This window comes from Aulonocara stuartgranti (genome assembly GCF_965226115.1).
Source record: "Aulonocara stuartgranti genome assembly, chromosome: 9".
NCBI lineage: Eukaryota > Metazoa > Chordata > Actinopteri > Cichliformes > Cichlidae > Aulonocara > Aulonocara stuartgranti.
The window spans coordinates 31,672,813-31,699,620 of NC_138960.1; the positions used below are offsets into that span (position 1 = coordinate 31,672,813).

At 41.2% G+C, this 26,808-nt stretch overlaps 2 protein-coding genes across 2 annotated transcripts; one reads left to right on the forward strand and one right to left on the reverse strand.

The window, feature by feature from the left end:
- The first annotated feature begins 8,929 nt into the window (after window positions 1–8,929).
- LOC309713805 (uncharacterized protein) lies at window positions 8,930–18,652 on the forward strand. Its single transcript, XM_082545669.1, has 4 exons — window positions 8,930–9,586; window positions 11,049–11,154; window positions 15,882–16,478; window positions 17,954–18,652. Exons 2-4 carry the CDS (start codon window positions 11,137–11,139, stop codon window positions 18,527–18,529), a joined length of 1,191 nt encoding a protein of 396 aa, XP_082401795.1. The 5' UTR covers window positions 8,930–9,586; window positions 11,049–11,136; the 3' UTR covers window positions 18,530–18,652.
- A 5,084-nt stretch (window positions 18,653–23,736) lies between these two features.
- Window positions 23,737–25,125, reverse strand: LOC309714615 (piggyBac transposable element-derived protein 4-like; the record flags this gene model as incomplete). Its single annotated transcript, XM_082547160.1, has 2 exons — window positions 24,312–25,125; window positions 23,737–24,222 (listed from the first exon to the last, which is right to left on the reverse strand). Exons 1-2 carry the CDS (start codon window positions 24,825–24,827, stop codon window positions 23,737–23,739), a joined length of 1,002 nt encoding a protein of 333 aa, XP_082403286.1. The 5' UTR covers window positions 24,828–25,125.
- Between the last annotated feature and the right edge of the window lie 1,683 nt (window positions 25,126–26,808).

Below are 26,808 nucleotides of genomic sequence, written 5' to 3' on the forward strand. Positions count from 1 at the left end.
GAGTTTGAAGGTTGAGTTTGTTCCACGACTGCATTTCACTCACTGCCTCTGTTTGTATCTCTGTCACTGCAGGACCAACATGGAGCGAGAAGTCAGCGCTCTCAGGAGGCCGACAAACCTCAACCAAGAAAGGGAGAGAAAACACACACCTGTGATGATTGTGGGAAGGATTTTCCTGCTAAGTCTACACTAAAATGTCATCAGGTCATCCACACTGGAGAGAAACCGTACAGCTGTGACTTGTGTGAAAAGACTTTTTCCTGGAAGCGTTCCCTAAAAACACACCAACTCATCCACAGTGGAGTTAAAGCGTACAGCTGTGATCAGTGTGACAAAGCTTTTACTCACAGTAGCAGCTTACAGAATCATCTAGTTACCCACTCTGGAATTAAGGCATACAGCTGTGACATCTGTGGGAAAACCTTCAGCCGGTTAGGGAACCGAAATACACACCTACGCATTCACACCGGACATGATGTGTACTGCTGTGATCAGTGTGGCAAACAGTTTGTCACAGACAGAGACTTACAACAACACATGTTTACCCACACTGAGGAGAGACCTTATAAATGTGACCTGTGTGAGAAGACTTTTAAATCTCCACGTTACCTGAGACGACACCAACAGATCCACACCAGAAAGAGACTCAACAAGTGCAGTTACTGTGAGGTATGTATTTATATTGTTGTCTTGTCATTTTAGCCTGACTGTTTGGAACAACTCTGCTCATTAAATTGTCTCAGCTAGGGGTGGGTTTTGATAATCGATTTACGATTAAAATCGATTCTGGCTTGGATAACATGACATCAATTCATTAAAATCCTGAATCGAGTTTTTTAATATAATTTTATTTTGCTCGAAATGCCCGAATCTCAGCAGCTCTGAGTGATTATTCAGATTTTGATTTCAGTTATGATTTTGTTTGTTTTTTATTTGCTCTTTATTTCAGGCGACATTCAGGATAAAAATGGTGAAGGACTGACTTACACTGTCTTTGTGTCTTTGTTTAGAAGCAGAGCGACACAGATGGATCCAGTTCTCAACCCTGTCATCACTGTGGTGGTGGGAAAGACTTTCATTGTGACCTCTCTGGAAAAACTTTCAGTTGGAAAGCTGACCTAAAAACACATCAACGTAGACACACTGGAGAAGAACTGAAATACTGCAAAGAATGTGGGAGAAGCTTCACCACATTAAGGGGATTAAAACGACATGAACTCATTCACAGTGGGACAAAAAAGCACCTCTGTGATCAGTGTGGGTCATCTTTCATTACTGCAGGTGAGCTTAAAAGACACAAACGAGTCCACACAGGGGAGAAACCATACAAGTGCAGACACTGTGACAAAAGATTCTCACAATCAGCTAATCGTAACAAGCATGAATGTGCACACATGGAAGGAAACTACAGCTGTGACCAGTGTGACAAGAGCTTCAGGAATCTCAGTTCATACTCCAAACACAAACGATCCCACGTTACTAAAAAACTGTTTCACTGTTACCAATGTCCCAAAACATTCACTAAATTATCTGCTCTGTGCAAACATCAGCGTGATCACTCAGGGCTGAAATCACTCCCATCACAGTGAATATGAAGAGACAGAAAGATCCTCTTCTGGTTTCAGGGTCAGACTCAAAACCCTTGAGATCAGACTCCACAGAGTTCAGAGTGAATCTCCTATAAAGATCTGATGAGGCAACTATGAATGAAAATGGTTCCCTAGTCTCATTTTAAGCTTTCTAAACTGTTCTGCTTCAGTGTTCATGTCGAGTGGTTCGCTTTGTTCCAGCAGTTGGATGAAGAAGTTTGAGCTGTGATTTCATTTCCTGTATTTCAGAGTAAAGGCTGAAGTGACAAATGGAAACATGTTTACAGTCAAAGTCAGATGAACTATTTTCAGTGGCACAGATGGAGGTTTATCAGAGGAGGAGACTTGGCTGTTCTCCACTCACACTGAACAGGGTTCCTGCAGCTTATTAAAAATCTGACCTGAAAGTTATGAAGTTTCCTTGTAACACTGAGTTACAGTAGGGGGGCTGCTCCATAATCCAGTTCAATAACACATCTCCTGACATTAAACATAAGCTTATTTAATAATGTGGATCCCTTTTTGTCCAGATTTTTATTCAGAGGCAGCAACTGTGGTAAGAATTGACCCGGATGTTTATATATCTTAAAGTTTAGTATCAAGTTCATTTTCTTGTTGATGCACAGCCAGAATTTAGATATTTTTAGACAATCCCATAGAAGATGCATGTAAGTTCCATCTGCTGTTTTATATTTGAGAAAAATTTGAAACATCTTTAAAATCTTTTATTTTTCCTTAAACTTGCTGTAGGTATTAAAACTTATGATTTTGTGTTTAAGATGTCGAAACAATTAATTTTGGGAGCTCATTTTTTTAAAGTTGTGGTTTCATTTGTTCAGAGTTCATCAACGTTTTCCTGATACAAGGTGTGATGGATCCATGCTTTTATGCTGTTTAAGACAAATTCTGAAAGCTGAACGTTGCAGAGATTATAGCAATTCTTGAACTTAAAGGTGCCATGATGAATTCAGCTTTATTATGTGATAAGAACAAGTAGTCTGATGTCCTGTTATCATGATGACACTAAAATTTGAGATACAATAAATAAAATAAGTTTACTTGGTATCGGATCCGAAAGTAAATCAGTGGTATTGCACATCACTAGTCATGATACATCAATACAATATGCATAAGAGGGCAAACCATGTTTAATTTATACATCATTCTACCAGTAATCTAGTTCATCAGTTAGTAGCTTCACAAAACTAAACAAAAAGGAATTTTTGCAACAGGTTTTTCAATCAATTTTGTTAATTTTGTTTCCAGATAAGAGAGGCCAGACCTTTCTTATCCTCTGTGTTTAATCTGGACGTTGGGACAGCTAAGAGCTTTTAAACCACAGACTTCAGTGATCTTGCAGGAGCGAACCAATTTAAAAGATCAGAAAGGTTTGAGGGTCCTAACCCATGCAACGCCTTAAAAACACATAATAAAATCTTAAAATGAATTCAAAACCTAACTCGCAGCCAGTGTAAGGATGCCAGTATGGGAGACTCGGTTGCATAAGATAAGATAACCTTTATTAGTCCCGAGCGTGGGAAATTTGTTTTGTTACAGCAGTAGACAGTGCAAATGTATAAAAGGCTCTGGGGTTTTATGTCTATGTTCTGCAATATTGTGTGGGAATAAAACAGCTGGCGGTGACAATCCAGCAAAGTGGAAGCCTGTTGTCCTCCTGTATCCTGACCGATACACCATCTTGTTAGCTGCTGAACCTAAAAGAACTAGCCCTCACCAAGTACTCCTCAACAGCAAAGTTTCATAGAAAACTTTGAGAAAAAACACTGGAGTAATATATCCATAAGATACTGTACACCAGGGGTCGGCAACCCTAGGCACGCGTGCCACAGTTGGCAGGCTGAGAAAGAAGACGTAAGGGGAAAGGTGACTGTGATATGCCAGTCTGTTCTGCCAGAACAAAATCATAGGCTGCCTGACGTCATCGACACCGTACACCGACTCGGAGCCAAGCGACAAGGTAGCACCAGACCTAGAGGCATCATCGTGCAGTTCACCTCCCGAATCTACAGAGATGCTGTATGGAAAGCAGCCAAGACATCCTCCTACCTGCAGGACAATCATTTGAGGTTCGCTGAAGATCTGTCCAGGGAGGACAGAGAACGTCGTGACAAACTGTGGCCGATGATAGACAAAGCTCGTAAGGAGGGTAAGCCGGCTTATTTCGTGGGAGGCCGAGGATTCATCAGTGGATCAGAAGTTTTCCCTCCTTCATAGAGACGCTTATTCAGTCTCCGAAATGACATTTCTGTAAGCTTGTTTACATGGTGAACTTGATATTTTCACCCTCAGGTTAAAGCTTTATTTTGTGTTGAAGAGTGTGTTTATCTATAAAATGCTATATTTAAACCATAGTACAGTAGATAGTTAAATACTGTGTTTTTATAAGCTTAGTCACTCAGGGTTTTTACTGTTCTACTACCTAAATTGTGCAGCACCCGGTCCCCTTATCCTATAGATCTGTTCTTAGCTGTAGAAGTTTAGAACTTACTTTTTCTCTTTCTTTTTTCTAATAACTTTGTCTTTTTCATTTGTTTCTCTTAATACCAGGGGTTTAAGACAAACATGTAAACGCAAAGCTTTGTTTTTATTTGCCAAACAATTTAAAACAGATTTTTGCTTTTTCCAAGAGTCATTCCACACCTGCTGATACAAATTTTTGGAAATCACAATGGGGTAATGAAGTCTGGTTGTCCCATGGCTCTGAGCGTTCTGCTGGAGTTGCCACGCTTAAAAATTATTTTTCTGGAGATGTGTTACACTCTGACTGTGACACCTTAGGACACTACCTCTGCTCACTAATCAGACACAATAACAGTACTTTCATTGCAGTAAATATATATGGTTACAATAATAAAACTGAAAATGATAAATTACTTGACTCCTTAGAAGAAAGAATTAATTTCTGGCTCTCCAAATACCCAAATTCAGTCCTCTTAATTGGTGGAGACTTTAACATTGCTTTAGACAATACGGTTGATAGGTGGCCTCCAGGGCAGCAGTCTTCATACAGTGCAAACTTTAATCTTGTGGATATTTGGAGAGAAAAATTTCCAGATGATAGACTCTTTACTTGGAGCAATAAGACAGGATCCAGGCAATCACGTGTTGACTTTTGGCTTGTTTCTGACTGTATTGATAAAGATAATATTACTGTTAATATACTTGCCACCCCCCTCACTGATCATAGACCAATTCACATTAACGTCCAAATGTTTACACTGGATACTATACCTCATAAATTCTCTTACTGGAAGCTAAATAATTCTTTACTAAAAGATAAAATAGTTAACATGCAGATTAATAAAGTAATTGTTTATTATTGGAACAAAGCTAACAGAGAGAAGTCCTTTTGTACCAATTGGGAACTTTTTAAATTTGAAGCATGCAAATTCTTGAGAAGATATGGGAGTCAAATTGCTAAATTAAGGAAAGCTGAAGAACAAGAAGTAATAAGCAGAATTGCCTCTTATTACTAGAAGTCCCCAGAAGAAATCTCAGAGGAAGATAAATTAAGTTTACTAGAACTTCAAAATAAACTGGACGGTTTATATCGACGCAAGGCTGAGGGTGCTTTCATAAGATCCAGGAAGAGGTGGCTGGAGGAGGGCGAACAAAATTCTGCTTACTTTTTCAGACTTGAAAAATACAGATCAAAAACAAACTCTATTCATCAACTAAATATTAATGGCATTGTCTCTGACAATCCTAGAGAAATTTCACATTTCTGTGCCAAATTCTATACTAAACTATACGACTCAAAATATAATGAGGCTGTCTCAACAGGATTTTTCAATAATATTAAAAACCTAAAATCTATTGTTGTGGAAGATAGAAGTTATTGTGACAGCCCTCTGACTGTGGAGGAAGTTTGTAATTCCATTTCTGCACTTAAGGCCAATAAATCTCCCGGCACAGATGGTTTGACTGCAGAGTTTTATAAATCATTTTCTAATCTCCTGGCTCCATTTTTACTGCAGGTTTTTACAGAAAGTATAGAGAATAACATCGTCCCTCCTTCTCTTACTCAGGGTCTCATAACACTTATTCCAAAACCAAACAAAGACTTACTCTTTATTGATAATTGGAGACCCATCTCCCTGCTTAATAATGACAAGGTTAATAAGGTTATGGCTTTAATACTTGCTAACAGAATTAAAGAGTTTTTGGACACAATTATTGATGAGACACAATCAGGCTTTATGAGAAACAGACACATTTCTAATAACATTAGACTGGTTTTGGATTTACTTGATTACTCTGATTTGGTACCTGACAATAGCTTCATTCTCTTCCTGGATTTTTATAAGGCTTTTGATACAATTGAACATCAATTTATTTTCCACTCTTTGGAAAAATTTGGCTTCGGCAAGTTTTTCTGTAAAGCTGTCAAAACCTTATACACAAATGGCAATAGTTCTATTAAAATGATTAACGGCTCCACCCCGAGATTTGACCTGAAACGTGGTATTCGCCAAGGATGTCCTATTTCACCATATTTATTTTTACTTTGTACACAAATTCTTGCAACTAATATTTCAAACAGTGTTGTACAAGGAATCACCATAGCTGATAAGGAGCTCGTCATCAGCCAGTTAGCCGATGACACCACACTCTTCTTGAAGAATGCAAACCAAATCCCTCCAGCTCTTACTGTGATTAGTGATTTCTCTGAGGCCTCTGGTTTATGCCTAAATCTTAAAAAGTGTGAGTTACTAGCAATTAAAGACTGTCCTGCAAATACTATCTGTAATATCTCTGTTAAACAAGAAGTCACATACTTGGGACTGTTAATATCCAAAGACCAAAAATCAAGATGCTCGTCAAACTTCACTCCAATTAACCCTAAAAAGGTTCAACCAGTGGCTGCAAAGGGACTTGTCTTTGAAAGGTAGAGTGTTACTTACTAAAGCTGAAGGGATATCCCGATTAACATATGCTGCTCTCTCCTTACATCTGGATAAGAAAATTAGTAAAGATATTGACCGTATGCTCTTTAATTTTATATGGAAAAACCGTACGCACTATATTAGAAAAACTGTTGTGATGAATACGTACGAATCAGGTGGGCTTAACGTCTTAGACTTTTCTACTTTAAATAACACTTTCAAAATTAACTGGGCTAAACATTTTCTTAAAAACCCTATCTCTATCTGGAACTTTATACCATATCATATTTTCTCTCGTTTTGGTGGCTTTAATTTTATTTTAAATTGTAATTACAATGTTGAGAAACTCCCTGTAAAGCTTTCATCCTTCCATAAGCAGGTCCTCTTAGCGTGGACCCTCATTTATAAACACAACTTCTCACCTCACAAATACCTCATCTGGAACAACAGAGATATTTTATAGAAAAATAAATCACTTTTCCTGGAAACTTGGATCCAAAATGGGATCCTATTGGTGGCTCAGCTGGTTAGTAAAGAGGGACAACTACTTACATACGACGACTTTCTTGCACTATATAATTTTCCAATCAGTGTTCAGGAATTCTCAATGGTGCTTGGTGCCATACCCTCAGGGACTTTAATGTTATATAAAAACACTGACAGCTCGATCTCTACCTCAGTCACTCTCCCTGATCCAGCTGAGTCACCAATAGGAAAAATCTGCTTTTCACAGGAACTTGGTAACAGCAATAAGAGAATACGTAGTTTATTCCAAGAAGATATCGTCTCTCTCCCATATATAATATCTTATTGGAACCGATTTGTTCCAGATATCAAGTGGAAGACAGTCTGGATGGTCCCCCATAAATATTTGATTGTAAATAAGGTGAAAGAAGTCTCATTTAAAATTCTACATAAATGTTATCCAGCCAGTCACTACATGGTAAAATTTAAAAGGGACATAAATACTAATTGTACTTCTGTGGGGATCATCCAGAAACTGTGACACATCTTTTTTGGTACTGTTCTTTTACACAGAGATTCTGGAAGGAATTTAGCAGCTTTGTTATTGTCCATATTTTAAGGGAGTTTTCTTTACGATGGGAAAATGTTTTATTCTGTTTCTTTAAGTTCCCCAAGAAGTATGATAAATGTTTTTTTTATGATAAATTTGTTAATACCTTTAGCGAAATTCTTTATCCATAAATGTAAGTTTACTAACAAAACACCATATTTCTGTCATTATTTTAAGGATGTGGAACTGTACATACAATCAATATCAGACTCCACCAACAAAAAGGCTCTCAAAACAATATATGTATGTGAATTTTTGCGTGTATTCTTATAATTGTTACCTTCGTCTTTTACCCCTGGCTTTGTGTGTTCATGTTCTGTTGTTTTGTATACTTCATCTGTTCGTATGTTGTATACTCATTGTTTGTTAAATAAAGTTTTAAAAAAAAGATACTCTGACCCGTAACTATCGTAAAACGCTTCGACCGGAAGTAGACACCTTTCGCGCATGCGGGGTACCGATCGGTAGTGATGGGCAGATGAAGCCCCATGAAGCACTGAAGCTTTTCATCCAATTGGTTCACCCCAACGCGAAGCTTCATGAAGCTTCATTTGCTCTAGTAGGACACCTACTGGACGTAAAAATAATAGCTGGCATGAATTTGAAGAGTGTGGCATTTTGCACACAGCCTGTAAATGTCAACAACAAAAGGAGTGTGTAAAACATGTATATTGTAGTGATGCAGTATACTGTGTATATTTATAGTGGCAGTATGGGAAATGATTATTTGGAAATGCTTGAAATGGAAACGATCATTTACTGTGAGGTGAGGTGTGGTTGGGGTGTGGACAGTAGTTGTGCTTTTGTAATGTTGAGGTATGGACAGCTACACACTGCCTGTTCACATTTTATTCTGTAAAAACTAAATTTTCACTGCTTTTATGGCCTTTTTAGTGGGGAGAACATAGCTGGGATTTAATGATTTAACAAATCTTTTAAATCCTTTGTCCTCCACAATGCTAAATGGCTGGGAGTCCTCAATCACCATGCTAACCAGGTCTTCATCTATTTGAGATTGTTCTCCTGAGGAAAGACAATAAAGATAAAGCACATATATAAATATCACATACGTAACTTATAACAGTTGTATAATATTGTTATATCATTTAGTAACATTACTGCATCCTATATTATCATTGCATTTGATGGCTCACCTGGTCTTGCTCCACAATCGGTGTTCCCCTTATTCTCATGCAAAGCTCTGTAGTGCCTAAGCATGGATGAGGTGTTGTTGTTATATCCCAGCTCCCTGGCACATAGCAAACACTTCACCTTGTACAAAAGTAAAGACAGCTTAACATAAATTGTATTGCACCATCAGTATCATGACAATACGTCTTCTGTAGAAATTTACATACCTTGTTGGGAGGAATAAGATCAAAATGTTCCCACACAGGGGAGGACATCCTCCTCTTCTTAGCTGGCTCCATTCTCTCCTGACTTTCTCTCCTCACTCTCATAAACCTCCAAACTGTCTCCAAACTCTCACTAACCGCAACTCTCCATCAAACACCCACATTTTGATTGAAGTCTGAGGGGTTTATATCGCTGTCATATCTCGCGGCAAAGTTCGAACCACTTCATGAACCAGTCACGTGGTACAGCCGGGCAGCGAGGCTTCGGACGTCATCATTTTCAGCTCCTCCCATAAATGAAGCAAGCCTCGATACGCGCATCACGGAAACGCCCCCTCCATTACTCGACACACGCTCCGAAGCCTCGATACAGAACGTCCCATCACTACCGATCGGGTTTCCGGTACGGATCGGGTAGTGATAACTCAGACGGAGCTACCGTTTCTTCCTAAGCGAGTAAAAGAGTGAATTTGGATGATAAAACAAACTAAACCAGCGTTTGGATCGATATCTGCATCGATCTGCCCACCCTTGTCTCCTGGATCGTAGCTGAGATCAGCGTGAACCACGTGGGTCTCTGCTCCCTGATCTGTTTCCTGTGTTTGGAAAGAGTTGCAGCTTCATCGCGGAGTTTCTCTCGGTTTGTGGGCTCATCTAAAGGTAAGCACCGAGCTAACTTTACTGTGAGTTCAGTTCATGTTGAGTTTAGCTCCTGAATGAGGTCTTCTGCTGCTCTCCTCGGTGTCTGTTCACAGTTTATTGTGAACACGTTGAGAGAAGAGTGAGAGAGTGTTTGGAGAAAAACACCAACTAACCATTAGCTCAGCATGCTGGGAGAAGTTGGAGCAGAAAAGTCTTTTCATTGTCCCTGCAGCTGTTTTTCTGCCTGCACCAAACCTCTACAGCCTCGTTTCTATTTGAAGTGATAACAGGAAATGGATGAGAGCGATCTGCTGCAGTATCAGGGTCACAATAAACTTTATTGTCCAGCTGCTGTGGATGAACACATGAGAGGAAATGAACTCCTACAAAGTCTCATTTTAATGAGTCTGGCTGCTGTAAAGTGATGCACAGGAAGATGTTAACAAAAACTAATGAAACAGAGATGAAAGTAAACAGTGTTCATATTTGAAAGCACAGAGAATAAAATATATTGTGGTGGTTAATGTGCAGGAGAGTGTGAAGAATGTAATAATGTCTTCCTGTGTCAAACACAGCTGCAGTCAAAGCAGGAAGGAAAGCACTGAAACCACTGATCAAAGCTCATTAATCAAAGACCGCTGATCAGTGGCCATGAGTACCATTCAGAGAGTTGGGGAGTCGCTGCAATCACAGCATTTGATCAGTGGTTGTTGATCAATGATCATGAGAATTTGCATATTAATGCTCAATAACTGACCTCCCAGCCCATTGTTCCTTCAGTGGTGCTCGTTTCAGTCATTATGCAAATGCACTGTTGAAGATTGGGGAAAGCTGCAGTCAACTGAGACTGAAGAAGTCACTTGGATGAGGGCCGAAACGTTTTTCCTACTGCAAAAGCTACGTCAAGATGAACAGAATCAAAGTTTGGGGAATGGTGGAGGTGGTGGGACTGGGGGGCTGAAGGAGTTGAAAGTGTGGGGTGGGGGAGTAACAGGTCTGTCCCTGTTTGTGGAAACCACAGGAGGAGCTGTTCAGGCTGTTGCTGGGTGTGAATTGTTGATGGAGTCTTTAAACTTGTAGTTGCTGTTTTCCAGACTGAAGCAGAGTCGTTAGCTGAAAACTGGTTTTAGAGGTTCATTCAGGACACCTTCTCAGGCTCTTACAGCCTTACCTGTATCATAACAAAGTGTATAAACCCCAATCCACCTTTAACATGGTCCTTCTCCCAAACCTTCAAATAGGACTTTCTGGCCCTGTCATAGTAAAGGGCTGCTTAGAATATTAGAGCCAATGTCACAAAGTTCCTCCTGAAGTATAAGTGAGTGAGAGAGTTTCCTCACTTTGCAGCACAACACGTCTCACAAGATTTCTACAAGCAATCAGAGTGAAATTTGTACTTTGTGTTGTCAGATGAACATATGAGACACTTTGACTCTTCAGTGCAGTGTGGAGCCTAACAAAGATCTGTTTTGTGTCCCAGCTGATCAGCAGGAGGAGAAGAGTCTGACGGAGCAGCAGAGGAACATTTTCAGCCATCTGGACTCAGCTGAGTCACTACAGAGGAAACAATGAGCTCAACACAGGAGGTGAGGAAAATATCACAGTTTCACCAAATAATCAGTCACGTCTAAAACTCTCATCCTCCCAACCTGTTATATGACTGTGTTGTATATTATGTTGTTTTTTAGAGACCACAGCACATGTTAAAATCAGGAAGGTTTATTCATCAAAATTATTAATAATCAAATAGACAAAACATTTTTTTCATCATCCCCAAAAATACACGTTCAAAGCACCATAACAGCAGCTCGATATCAGACAGAAGCTGTCAGCTGAGCTCTGTAGAGTGGGCAATTATAATGAAACTCTATATTATCATTTGTAGATTCAAGCTGCTCTTCATATTTTTGGCCAGCAGATGTCACCAAAGAGGACTGTTGAAAAGCTTCGAGTAATGAACCTTTTTCAATACAAGCTTCAGTGTTTCAGAAAGCTTCATTTGGCCATCACTGATATAAATAATATTATAGAAATGATCAGAGGAGGCAAAAGTACATTTACTCTATACTTAAGTAGAAGTACAGATATTAGTGTTATAAATACTTCAGTAAAAGTATTCATTCACCTTCTTTACTTAAGTAACAGTGAAAAAGTACAGGCTCTGAAATGTAATCAGAGTAAAAAAGTAAAATTGCTCCTTGAAGAACATTTTAACCACATGTTTTTATCCAAAGTTAACTGAACCTTGTGCTTTATTAATGTAATAATAAAATAAGATTAGTAAATGAAATAAGAACTATTTATTTCTAATAAAGGTTCTCTGTTTGAATCAGTTAAGTAGAAAATGAAGGAAAATAAAACATATGTGTATTTTCTGTTGCCTACACTGTAGAGCGTGACTTTGCCTCTAAACAGGAACATGAGCAGGGAAGAGGTTAAAGTGGGATTGAGCAGGTGGGAACCCTAAAATCAGCTGTAGTGGCTCAGCGTGGGGAAAAGAATCACAGCTCACAATAATTTCTGTTGAGAGCTCCAGTAGATTTTCTTAAAGTACAGGCTCTAGACTAACTTTTTGCCATGGGCGTACCGGTACGCCTAACTTTAAAAAGTTAGGCGTACCGGCACAAAAGTTAGGCGCACACAAATTATATAATAATTGACATAATATAATGTGTTTTTCTGGATACACTGTGCTTTTTCAGCTTTCAAAGATTGATGACACCGTGTCAGAGCACTGGCTATGAATTTCAGAAGGATCAGGCCTTAACTTAACAGAAAAGTTATCAATACTTCTTTTCCTATTACAGCTACATCCACTTCTGTCGTGCCTAGGCTGCTCACTATGGCTGGGTATCATCACTGATTTCTATAATCCATTCGATTCCGGTTTTCAAAGTCCCGATTCGGTTCAACTTAGCCTCAGACAGTCAGAAATATTATAATTCTGATCATTTATCAGTACTGATACATGTGAGACTTCATCAGAATTGTGAACATCACAGCAGATGCCTTTGTGTCAAAGTAACTGAGAATAAAACACAGAAAAACATGAAGGAGATTTTTCTGGTCTGGCTTTTTATAGCAGATAACCTTAAAAACATTCTGCAATATTCTGCCTATAAAGTTTAAATTACTTCAGTATTGAACAACAGAAAAATAGGCTTTCTTGTCCGAGGTCATTTAAGTGAAAAAAAAGAAAAAGACAGCGCTGTAAACAACGGTAGACTGCTGGGTAATAAACGAATGAATAATACAGAAAACAGAGATTGGAGACGGGAAACTGTTCTTGAAGTACAGAGAGAGAGAGAGCTGTGCATGAAGTGTGATTTTAATAGTCGTGGATAGGGATGGGTATCGAAAACCGGTTCTTGTTGAGAACCGGTTCCCACTGTTTCAATTCCTTGGAATCGTTCGCCACTTTTATAAACGATTCCCTTATCGATTCCAGTCGCCCCGAATGACGTCATCACGTTGAGTAGCGTCTTTTACCCAGTAGGAAACACGGCGCCTGAGCGGCACAAACGCTCAAAAGTTTGGTTACACTTTATGAGAAAGGATGACAACAGGGCAACGTGCAATACTTGCAAAGTAGAGATTTCATCAAAGGGAGGAAACACTACGAACATGCAAAAGCATTTGCTCAAAAAACACGCGATTGCGTTCAACGAATGTCGTGTTTTTGATCCGCTCCGGACTAGCGAAGCTCAACCCAGCAGCAGCGGTAGCGTTTCCACGTCCTCTCCCGTTAATACTGCAGGTAACTAATCAATTAGCATTGCATATTATGTTAGCGCGATTTACCTTATTACAAAACCTGCTATTACTGTGCATCTAGATAACCATTATGAGAGAGACAGAGTCTGGCTCAGATGCTGGCAGTTCTCGCTGCAGTCTACCGGTAGCGTCTCCTTTCAGGCCAGGATAGACGAATGTCACCGAGCAGTGACTAAGTTTGTGGTCAAAGGCTTGCACCCATTTGCCACAGCAGATGCCCCCGATTTCACTTTGGTAAGTGAATGTGTTTAATTGTAGGCAGGACATTACTGGATATTCTTGTGTAATTGCTACAGAATAATTTATGTTAAACTTTGTTATTGCTACAGGAGAATATTTATTTTATTATTTTACATATACATTTTTTTTCCTGGGGACCCTGTGACACCCCATTGAAGAGCCGTAGGCTGTGGATCTCTTAAGATCTCACTGTTGGGTTTGTAAGGCCATGTTACTCCTAAATTTCTATCTTGTTCAAAGAGAAGATATAAAACACAGTTCTAAGCTAATCGACTTTAGTGTTCTCCTTTTTAAAAAAAAAGAATCGATAAGGAATCGAATCGTTAAACAGAATCGAAAATGGAATCGGAATCGTTAAAATCTTATCAATACCCATCCCTAGTCGTGGAAGCAAAACAGCAAAATTCATGACGACATTGATCAAATGTGAAGCGCAGTTTGCTGCTTCTTTTGCTGCTGGCTCGGTGAATTTTGGTTGGAGAGAGACAAAACCTGCAGCTCAGAATCGGCGCAAAAGACGTAAACACAGAGCTCTGACAGCGTGTCCGTCTACGGGTCGTCGGGTGAGAAAGCCGAGAAAGACAAAGCTGATTCTGATGCGTCGGTCCGCTCTGTGTTTACGTCTTTGTGTGGAATCCGTGTACCTGCTCTCATTTGCTGTTTGGTTGTTGTTGAAATTGTTTTGTGAGCTTTAATCTGAGAATCTGGTGTTTCTGGCAAAACACAGTTATATTTAAAAGTCGATTCAGGATTTAATGAATTGATATCGCTTTATTCAAGCTACTCACCTCCCACTTCCACCTGCACTTTCAACTGGACCATGGCCAATCAGAGAGGTCCCGCCCCTTACTATCTCTGATTGGTTTAGTCCACGATAGGGGCATAATGTGTCTGTTGTTGACCACAGGGAAGGTTGCAGAGATTTTTATTTTATTTTTGTTACCCGAACAGTTGGTCGCACAGGTGCAACCAAATTTTTTTTTTTTTTAGTCGCACCACTGAAAAATTTGGTCGCATTTGCGACCAAATTGGTCACACTCTAGAGCCCTGTTAAAGTACAGGCTGCTGCTCTCTGTGGATGTACACAACTGAATTCAACCAGATGTCAGCAGATGTTTCATGAGCTGTCCTGGCTGATTTCCATCCTCTACACTGACAGTACACTGTCTTTATATTAGACACTATACTGTTGGTATGAAGGTGGAACTCAGTGAATGAATGTCAGCATCATGAGCTTCAGTTTAAATGAATCTCTGCTACACTTGATGTAATCTAACTGTGACATGAGCACCACAGTCACTGTGCACCAGTCACACACTGTTCTTTACTTTAAATCCATCACAGTTCAGCAAACTAACCTGTTTATCCTGCACTAACCTGCAGAGGATCTTCATGCAGTCTTTAAATAACACAGTTAATCTGCCTCAGATTGTTTTGCAGCATCTTTCACTATCTGGAAAAACACAATGTCACATGTACAGACCCAATATCTGATTTCAACACATGAGGACTTGCATGTAAGCTTTAATCTCCAGTTGATCAAATCCCACTGAGCAGTCCTTCCCTTTAAATCTAACCTCTCTTCTTCCTCTCCTGTCCTGTGTGTCTTATCTTTCTCCATCTCTGAGTGAAGTTAGCTCTCTTTCTTTTCTCTCCCTGTGATGTACAGCAGCTGGACCTTTAGCCAGCAACACACTGTGAGACAAACTGCACACAAACAGTTTGTGTGTTTGCTGATGTTTGTTGATAGAAACGCTGCATTTGAAATTACCTGTTTGTTCAGGTGCTATGCAAAAAAGAAAGAAGAACAACGTCTCACTTTAACTCCTGACTATGACTCACAGTTTTGCCTCTTTCATCTCTTTTTATGTTTCATACCCTGGTGATTAGTACACGATCAGGATTGTCTTTCATGTGTTACTTTTCAGGCTCAAATCGGTTTGATGTTTGATGCCCTTAGTGATGAAATAACTCCCCTCAAATTCCTCAAACCAAAAGTAAAAAGTCTGTTTTGAAAATGTAATGAGTAGAAAGTCTTTTTTTTCTGTGGGGAGTAAAAGTAAGGAAAAAAAGGAAAAATATTTTAGAGTGTTTGAACAGTCATGAATTATTTTTAACAGCAGGTTGGATGTAATGTGTTAGAACTACCAGCAGGTGGGGATAAGAGACCTTTAATGTGTTTGGTGCCACACTCCACCTTCAGGTTTAAAACTAGTGTTAATGGAGGGAGTTTGAAGGTTGAGTTTGTTCCACGACTGCATTTCACTCACTGCCTCTGTTTGTATCTCTGTCACTGCAGGACCAACATGGAGCGAGAAGTCAGCGCTCTCAGGAGGCCGACAAACCTCACAGAAGAAAGGGAGAGAAAACATACAGCTGTGACAAGTGTGGGAAGAAGTTTACTCTGAAGGAGTCACTAAAATATCATCAGGTCATCCACACTGGAGAGAGACCGTTCACCTGTGACTTGTGTGGAAAGTCTTTTTCCTGGAAGCTTTCCCTAAAAGCACACCAACTCATCCACAGTGGAGTTAAAGCGTACAGCTGTGATCAGTGTGGCAGAGCTTTTACTCACAGTAGCCACTTACAGAGTCATCTAGTTACCCACTCTGGAATTAAGGCATACAGCTGTGACATCTGTGGGAAAACTTTCAGCCGGATTGAGAGCAGAAATACACACCTATGCATTCACACCAGACATGATGTGTACTGCTGTGAACAGTGTGGCAAACAGTTTATAACCAACACGCAGTTACAACAACACATGTTTACCCACACTGAGGAGAGACCTTATAAATGTGACCTGTGTGAGAAGACTTTTAAAACTCCATATCACCTGAGACGACACCAACAGATCCACACCAGAAAGAGACTCTCCAAGTGCAGTTACTGTGAGGTATGTTTTTATATTATATTTTTATCTTGTCATTTTAGCCTGACTGTTTGGAAGAACTCTGCTCATTAACCCTTTAGAGCCGATCGGAGCGGGAACGCTCTGTTATGCGTAACTATTTTTAAATCCCGGTAGCACTGCAACCACGTAAGCTAGCGCAAAAAATTTTTTTGCATATGAAACCGGAGGAGTTGTACTTACATCTGATGCCATCAGCTTGTCCTAGGTCACGGTTTCCTTCCACATAAAGCTTTGCAAAAACTGCATAAAAAGCGCTTGCAGGAACAAAAACATAATATTCCAGAAACACGCTTTGCCGGTCCGATCAGCTGTTCAAAACACTTCCTACGTTGGAATAGACGTCAGCGCGAACTTTTGCATTTCCGCCATTACCTGGCCGAAACCGGAAGTGACATCATTTTCGCGGAAATGTAGTCTTTTTTGCGATCAGGGCCTCAGGGCCTATACTGCTTTTTTTAAAAGTTATCTTTGACTTTATGACTTTCTGTGTCGTTTCTGGGATGCTTAGGACTCATATTGCACTGCTGGAAATAGTTTATTTTGATGCATATGCTGCTTTTTTGCAAATTTGCAGTATAATATTTATTTTCGTTTTTCCTGCAGTGTATAAAAATTGGTGTATTTCAAAAATAAAACTATGAAGACACTCAAAATAAATTTCCTGTGGTGGGAAACTATTTTGTGCAACTTTTTTGTATTTACAGTTTTGAGGGATAAGCCTCTTAAATTTCTCTAACTACAAATATATGTTAAAAAAATCAAAAACGATTTTCAATTTTTTTGTAGTTTATTGCACTTTTTTGCAATTTATGTAATTACTATGCACTTAATGAATACATATTATTAAAATCTGGGCTATAATGGTTGTATTGATGTATAGCAACTTGAAATGCTCCCAAAAATGGCTCCACAGCATGTAAAAATATAATATAAGCTCTGGCGGACTTGGTTCTATGGTAAGTCTTAAAGGGTTAAACTGTCTCAGCTAGGGGTGGGTTTTGATAATCGATTTACCGATTAAAATCGAGTCTGGCTTGGATAACGTGACATCAATTCATTAAAATCCTGAATTGAGTTTTTTAATATAATTTTATTTTTCCCAAAACGCCCGAATCTCAGGTGAAACCTCACAAAATTTTGACAACCACCAAACAGCTCAAACAGTAAACTAGAGGAGGTACACGGATTATGCACAAACCGCAGACCTGCGGATTAGAATCAGTGAGTTGTCGCCTTTCTCACCTGACAGCACGGACACAGTCGGGGCTGAAAGTTTGCAGCTCACTGATTCTGATGTTTCGGCAATTCTACTGCATGAAAAAGCAGCTCTGAGTGATTATTCAGATTTTCATTTCAGTTATGATTTTGTTTGTTTTTTATTTGCTCTTTATTTCAGGCGACGTTCAGGATAAAAGTGTTGAAGGACTGACTTACACCGTCTTTGTGTCTTTGTTTAGAAGCAGAGCGACACAGATGGATCCAGTTCTCAACCCTGTCATCACTGTGGTGGTGGGAAAGACTTTCGTTGTGACCTTTGTGGAAAAACTTTCAGTCACCAATACACCCTAAAAACACATCAACGTAGACACACTGGAGAGGAACTGAAATACTGCAAAGAATGTGGGAGAAGCTTCCCCACATTAAGTGGATTAAAACAACATGAACGGATTCACAGTGGGACAAAAAAGCACCTCTGTGATCAGTGTGGGTCATCTTTCATTACTGCAGTCGACCTTAAAAGACACAAACGAGTCCACACAGGAGAGAAACCATACAAGTGCAGACACTGTGACAAAAGCTTCTCACAATCAGGTAATCAAAACAAGCATGAACGTACACACATGGAAGGAAACTACAGCTGTGACCAGTGTGACAAGAGCTTCAGGAATCTCAGTTCATACTCCGACCACAAACGATCCCACGTTACTAATAAACTCTTTCACTGTTACCAATGTGCCAAAACATTCACTTCATTGTCTGCTCTGTGCAAACATCAGCGTGATCACTCAGGGCTGAAATCACTCCCATCATAGTAAGATGCATGTCAGTGTCATCAGCTGTTTTATATTTGAGAAAAAAGGTTGAAAGATCTTTAAAAAAAATTTATTTTTCCTTAAACTTGCTGTAGGTATTAAAACTTATGATTTTGTGTTTAAGATGTCGAAACAATTAATTTTGTGAATTCATTTTTTAAAGTTGTGGTTTCATTTGCTCAAAGTTCATCAATGTTTTCCTGATGCAAGGTGGGATGGATCCATGCTTTTATGCTGTTTAAGACAAATTCTGAAAGCTGAACGTTGCAGAGATTGAGACCCATTAGACCAGGCAGCATTTTTCAATCTTCTATTGTCCTGAGCTGTGGCCTCAGTTTCACTGGAAGTTGAACCCAAGTACGGTGTCCAGCTGTGGACTGGTCCATGGACCCGCCTGTCCTCCAGGAACACAAGTACACATCCTGGACAGGGAGGAACGCCGGTTTGAGACCAGAGTCAAGGAGACCATTTACGTCAAAAGGGAAAGACTGAATCAAGGAGGGGGCCTAAGGGGACTTTTATTTCCTTTGCAACATCCATTTAAACACAGACAAGTAACTGGACTAAGCACAGTAGGAAATGGTTTTCCCCTTCTCATCAGCAACACCTGGACAGAATTACCCTTGACCTTAAATAACCCCGTACCTACCTCTGCCATAACCAGTACATAAAATGAAATACAACCTTCTAGTAGTGTTAAAGACAGGGAAATAAGAAAAATGGCTCCTACACACCAGCTCCTAATTACATGAGGCAGAGGACATAGTAATTACTGAACTTAAAGGAGCCATGATGAATTCAGCTTTATTATGTGATAAGAACAAGTAGTCTGATGTCCTGTAATCATGATGACGCTAAAATTTGAGATACAATAAAAAAAATATACGTTTTTCTACTAGGTATTGGTTCAGTATCGTCGATACCACCCTGAATTTTACTTGGTATTGGATCAGAAAGGAAATCAGTGGTATTGCACATCACTGGTCATGATACATCAATACAATATGCATAAGACGGCAAATCATGTTTAATTTATACATCATTCTACCAGTAATCTAGTTCATCAGTTTGTAGCTTCACAAAACAAAATAAAAAGGAATTTTTGCAACAGGTTTTTCAATCAATTTTGTTAATTTTGTTTCCAGATAAGAGAGGCCAGACCTTTCTTATCCTCTGTGTTTAATCTGGACCTTGGGACAGCTAAGAGCATCTGATCCACAGACTTCAGTGATCTTACAGGAGTGAACAAATTTAAAAGATCAGAAAGGTTTGAGGGTCCTAACCTATGCAACGCCTTAAAAACACATAATAAAATCTTAAAATGAATTCAAAACCTAACTCGCAGCCAGTGTAAGGATGCCAGTACGGGAGATATATAGTCTTGGTTGCATAAAATAAGATAACCTTTATTAGTCCCGAGCGTAGGAAATTTGTTTTGTTACAGCAGTAGACAGTGCAAAGTTGCATAGAAAATTTTAAGAAAAAACACTGGAATAATATATCCATGAGATACTGTACACAATAGAATAGAATGAAATACTACATGCAATTGAATAAAATAGAATACAAATACTATTTACAATTGAGTATAATACAACGATGCCAGAAAGAGTATTGCACATGTGTGGATGTGTGTGCTTAGTCAGTTGAAGTCTTTGTTGTGGAGTCTGACAGCAGTGGGGAGGAAAGACCTGCGAAATCTCTCCGTCCCACATCGTAGGTGCCGCAGCCACTGAAGGAGCTCCTCAGTGCCGTCAGAGTCTCCTGCATTGGGTGGGAGATGTTGTCCAACAGGGATGACAGCTTAGCCACCATTCTCCTGTCACTCACCACCTCCACTGGGTCCAGAGGGCATCCTAGAACAGAGCTGGCCCTTCTGATCAACCTGTTCAGTCTCTTCCTGTCCCCAGCAGAGATGCTGCCGCCCCAGCAGACCACACTGTAAAAGATGGCTGAGGCGACCATAGAGTCATAGAAGGTCTTCAGGAGTGGGCCCTTCACTAGGGCCCCAGAGAGCAGCCAGTTGGCTTTTCTACCTTTAAAACCCTCCTACCAGCCAAATGGCTTTTAGCTAGGCTTTAGCTTCAGCCAAGTGGAAGCTAGGCTAGTCATTCATATGTAAATTAGGTTGTTACCTGGGAATTCTGGAGGGAGGGGAGTGGGGGTGTGTGAATGAGGGGGTGGGGGAGCTGCTAAAAGCTGTGAACTTCCTTTTGTGTTCACTTTGATGCATTCTCAATCATCCAGGGAAATAAATCTCCAAAAGTCACCAACTTGGAGTGTTTCAGTTTGCCATCTTAGGGAGAAATCAACACACATGGGTGTATTTCCTTTGTTGCTGCGATTTATTGATAAAAACAGTACCAAAAACCAACCATTTGTACACATATTTACAAATAATAATAAAAAGTGAGTGAGTACATTTCAACATTTTCAGCAATCACTCACAATTCTGGCACTGCCATGGTATCTGTAGTCTGCATTTACCACATGTGTATCTGTAGCAGTGAACACATCGCACAGTGGCATGATTGTTCTTGCATTTGTGTTTGACCTGACACATGGCTCTTTTTCAATTCAATTCAATTTTATTTATATAGCGCCAAATCACAACAAAAGTCGCCTCAAGGCGCTTCATAGATACAGAGAAAAACCCAACAATCATATGACCCCCTATGAGCAAGCACTTTGGCGACAGTGGGAAGGAAAAACTCCCTTTTAACAGGAAGAAACCTCCGGCAGAACCAGGCTCAGGGAGGGGCGGGGCCATCTGCTGCGACCGGTTGGGGTGAGAGAAGGAAGACAGGATAAAGACATGCTGTGGAAGAGAGACAGAGGTTAATAACAGATATGATTCAATGCAGAGAGGTCTGTTAATACATAGTGGAGAGGACAGGAGAGGTCTACAGGCTGCTGAAAGCTCGGAATGTTGCCTTCAGAGTTGGAGACGAGGCAAGCCTGAGGACAGCTAGGGCCAACCTTTCCCGTGGCATCAGAGAGGCTAAGAGACAGTACTCCAGGAAAATATCTCATCACTTCAAAGACAGCAGAGACTCACGGAGCCTGTGGCGGGGCATTCAGACCATCACAGATTACAAGCCCCCACCACAGACCTGTGATAGCACTATCCCCCTGCTGAACGAGCTGAACACTTTCTTTGCTCGCTTTGAAGTCCAAAACAGCACCACTGCACAGAAGACCCCACCCCCTCCTGGTGACCAGGTGATGACTCTGTCACCGGACAGCGTGAGGAGATCCCTCAGCAGGATCAATGCACGTAAAGCTCCGGGTCCTGACAACATTCCTGGTCGTGTACTGAGAGACTGTGCAGTGGAACTCACTGATGTCTTCACAGACATCTTCAACATATCACTCATCCAGGCTGTCGTCCCCACATGTTTTAAAGCCACCACAATCATTCCGGTTCCAAAAAAGTCATCTCCCTCCTGCTTTAATGACTACCGTCCTGTTGCACTTACTCCCATCCTGATGAAGTGCTTCGAACGACTAGTCATGCAACACATCAAGACTGTCCTGCCCCCCTCCCTGGATCCCTTCCAGTTTGCGTATCGGCCCAACCGCTCAACCGATGATGCCATCTCCACTGCACTCCACTCGGCACTCACACACCTGGACAAAAATGACTCATATGTTCGAATGCTGTTCATAGATTTCAGTTCAGCATTCAACACCATAATCCCCCAACAGCTCATTCAAAAACTGGTCCAGCTGGGGCTCAACACCTCACTGTGCAACTGGCTGTTGGATTTCCTCACCGGAAGACCTCAAGCAGTACAGGTTGGCAGTAATACATCCAGCACCATCATTTTAAACACGGGGGCCCCGCAGGGATGTGTGCTGAGCCCCCTCCTCTTCACTCTGCTGACCCATGACTGCACTCCATCATACAGCTCCAACCTCTTCATCAAGTTTGCGGACGACACAACGGTGGTGGGTCTCATTAGCAACAGGGATGAGACCGACTACAGAAGTGAGGTGAGACGCCTGGCCACGTGGTGTGCTGACAACAATCTCTCTCTGAATGTGGAGAAGACGAAGGAGATTGTTGTGGACTTCAGGAGAATGCACACCCAACATGCTCCTCTGACCATTGACGGAGCGTCTGTGGAGAGAGTGAGCAGCACCAAGTTCTTGGGTGTGCACATCACAGAGGATCTCTCCTGGACGTACAACACCACAGCACTGGCCAAGAAATCACAGCAGCGTCTCTTCTTTCTCCGCAAACTAAGAAGAGCAGGAGCACCAGCCCCCATCATGTACACTTTCTACAGAGGCACCATCGAGAGCATCCTGTCGAGCTGCATCACTGTGTGGTTTGGAGCCTGCAATGCGTCCTGTCATAGAACCCTCCAACGCATAGTGAGAGCTGCAGAGAGGATCATTGGTGTCTCTCTCCCCTCCCTCCAGGACATTTACAGCACCCGTCTCACTAAAAAAGCCCTTTGCATAGCGGCTGATCCCACGCACCCAATGCAAAGCTTCTTCAAGCTGCTGCCGTCGGGGAGGAGACTGCGGAGTCTCCAGGCCAGGACCAGCAGGCTGAAGGACAGCTTCATCCATCAGGCTGTCAGGAAGCTTAACTCCCTCCCGATTCTGCCCCCTCTCCCCTCTCTCCTCCACGGTCTCACTGAACTCTGTCACACACACACAAACACACACACTCTCTGACTCACTCACTGGCCTGCACCAGTTACCAGTCACTTTGTGGAGCATTGGACTGCCATTACCTCATAAGACTTTGTTGTTACACTTTCTCTTACCGTACACTACTAAATCTCCATTTGCACTATTTGCCTATTTGCACTACTCTGCCTGGTTTACACTCAATGTCACTTACCCATTATATTGTATATTATATAGCTTTCTTGTTATATGTAAAATTGTATTTATTTAAATTTTTACTTTTTAATTATTTTACTTGCATTTTTAATCACTTTTATATTTAAATATATTTAAATGTTCATTTGCTATTTATCTAGGGATTGAGAGTAACGCAATTTCTATTCTCTGTATGTCCTGTACATGTGGCAGAATCGACAAATAAAGTTGACTTTGACTTTGACTTTGACTAGTGAGTGAGAAAGGTGACTGGAAAGGAAACACTCAATGCATCATGGGAATCCCCCGGCAGCCTACATCTATTGCAGCATAAACTAAGGGAGGATTCAGGGTCACCAGGTCCAGCCCTAACTATATGCTTTAGCAAAAAGGAAAGTTTTAAGCCTAATCTTAAAAGTAGAGATAGAGATAGTTTTTCCAGGGCTAGGTGTGGAGGGTTGTGTCCAAAGCAACTGTTCTTTTCTTGCCTTCTTCTCAGCTACATGAGAGTGAGCCAACTCTCTTGCAAGCTCCACCAGGAAGTCCACCCGTCTTTCCTTCGTCCCGGTGCATGCTTGATACAGCACATGTGCATTCAGTGCTGCCATGTCAATCATGTTATAAAACACGGCAACTGGCCAGCGCCGTGTTCCTCTGCGGACAGTGTACTCCCGAACCATCTGGTCCATCACATCCACGCCACACTTTGTTTTGTTGTAAAGGGTGACAGTGTTTGGCTTCCTTTTGGTAGTGTTATCAGTCTGAACCACTCTGTGCATGCTGCTAAGAATATAGACTGTCTTCTTCCGTTTGGCCGCATACGCCGTCAGCGTGGCAGCAGAGGTTGAAAACACCTAAGAAATAAGATAAATTGTTATTTCCATAGCCCTTTTACACACAATGAAACACATAAACATAGAACCACAAAAGACCTGCAACATACCTGAGTGGTGAATTCATTGCGATCTGTCTGTCTAGTGGATTGAGGAATTTCCCTGCGAATCTTGTTGACTGTGCCGAGGATGGTGGTTTTCCGTCTAAGAAGTTTTTGCGCAAGTGAAAGCGATGTGAAGAAATTGTGCGTGGTAACATTTCTGCCCTTGTCTAGGAATAGTTCCATCAGCCTCATTACTACATTTTCAGAAAGTCTCTCCCCAGTGGGACGATTGGGGTCCTTGCCAAGATATGGGAAGACATTGCAAATGTACTTGGATTTTAGGTCGCAAGCCACCCAAAACTTGATCCCAAACTTGTCAGGTTTACTTGCAATATACTGCAGGAAACAGCACTGAGTCTTTGATGGGAAAAGCTGTTCATCAACAGTGATATGTAGACCAGGGTTGCAGCACGTGATGCTGTTGGTGACAAATGATCCCCACACACTGGAAATTGCAGCGAACTTATCAGTCTTTGCTCGATCACTGCGGGTGGACTTGTCATCAAAGCGTAGGTGTTGCATGATCTCCTCCTCCTCTGTATCAGAATAATGTCTGAAATATCTTACTTACTAACTACATCCACTTACTTGTTTGAAATGTATTAGGAAATAACATGAAATGAAACTAACCGGAAGACTGATCAGACAGCTCTGAGTCCGAATCCGGCTGAACTTCTAGGTCTTCTCCATCCGAGTCACAAGGGTCGACTTCCCTCAGGATCATTTCCAAGGCCTGCTGAGTGGTGAGTCTTCTCTGCATTTTCTTTCCTTGGAGAGGAGGTCCGTACACCACAGAATTCTTCAGGGCAATCCATTGTGGCATCAATCAGACCACTGGTATAATGTTGAAAATGTTGAAATGTACTCACTCACTTTTTATTATTATTTGTAAATATGTGTACAAATGGTTGGTTTTTGGTACTGTTTTTATCAATAAATCGCAGCAACAAAGGACATACACCCATGTGTGTTGATTTCTCCCTAAGATGGCAAACTGAAACACTCCAAGTTGGTGACTTTTGGAGATTTATTTCCCTGGATGATTGAGAATGCATCAAAGCGAACACAAAAGGAAGTTCACAGCTTTTAGCAGCTCCCCCACCCCCTCAATCACATACCCCCACTCCCCTCCCTCCAGAATTCCCAGGTAACAACCTAATTTACATATGAATGACTAGCCAATTTAGCTTCCACTTGGCTGAAGCTAAAGCTTCATTTGGCTGGAAGGCGGGTTTTAAAGGTAGAAAGGTAGAAGCCTGGGACTCCTAGTGATGGGGTGATGCACTTTTGTACTGTACTCCTTGTCGTCCCCATCAGTGATGAGGCCGACTATTGCAGAGTCGTCAGAGAACTTCTGCAGGAAGCACTGGGTGGAGTTGTGGGAGAAGTCTGCAGTGTAGATGGTGAAGAGGAACGGAGCCAGAACGGTTCCCTGTGGGGCCCCCGTACTGCAGACGACCCTCTCCGACACACAGCCCTGAGTTCTCACATACTGTGATCGGTCAGTGAGGTAGTCCAAAATCCAGGTGACTGACGATATCATTGACACGAGACAAAATACTTTACAACTTTATTAGTGCAAAAAACCCCATCAATGTATTTTCACATAAACAAGCAGCTGTTTTTATGTGCATTACAGTTATATAAAAATTAACAGTGCAAATGCTAATTCCTTGCTGACAGTTTAACCAAAAGGCATTTCCAGTGGAAAATGGCCAACATATCTTCAGCATAACCATGTAGAATATCCACAAAACTTAAAAGGAGGTTATACACACACAATACGGTAATATTATGTTGAAGCACAGTTTTTATCACCCCGCGAGGCTCCTGCCTACGATAGCCGTAATGCTCCAACAATCCATCAAGCGGTGCGGATTCGTAGCTTAGAAAAGTCATACTAAAACCTTTTCGAGCGCCGTGTACTACATAAAATCGTTTCCAGGTCAGTAAACACAACCAGAATTCATACATAAGACACACAGGATTATAAGTGGCACTGTTGATTTTCAGAAAAATCAAAGGATTGATTTTAAGTGTGCCGTATTTTCCAAAAAAACACGGTAATAACGACGGCCCGCTAGCATGCGCTACCAAAAATAGTGCTTTGTTGTGTATCTGACGGAACAAAGCCACACCACTGAAGTTGCAGCCTTTTTGCAAACCAGTTTTTGCTGCTAGGCAAACTGAAGTGGGTCCAGTGATGAGCTCACCAGGCGCCGAAGCTGAGCCAGGACCAGCCGCTCCAGGGTCTTCATCAAGTGGGATGTCAGAGCCACCGGCCCATAGCTGTTGAGGTCTTTGGCACTGGTACAACACAGGAGGTTTTCCAGAGCTGCCTCAGGCTCTGGTTGAGGAGGTGCTCCATCACCCCACACAGTTGGTCTGCGCAGGACATGACAACCCTTGAGCTGATGCCATCTAGACCTGCAGCTTTTCTGGCTTTAATCCTCCTCACTTCCCTCCTAAGCTGGGTGGTTGAGAGAGGCAGGCTGGAGCCTTG

Excerpts from the sequence above, each read along its gene's own strand:
- LOC309713805 (XM_082545669.1), top strand. Across the intron at positions 16,479-17,953 it reads CCAAGTGCAGTTACTGTGAG|AAGCAGAGCGACACAGATGG; the intron begins GTATGTTTTTAT and ends GTCTTTGTTTAG.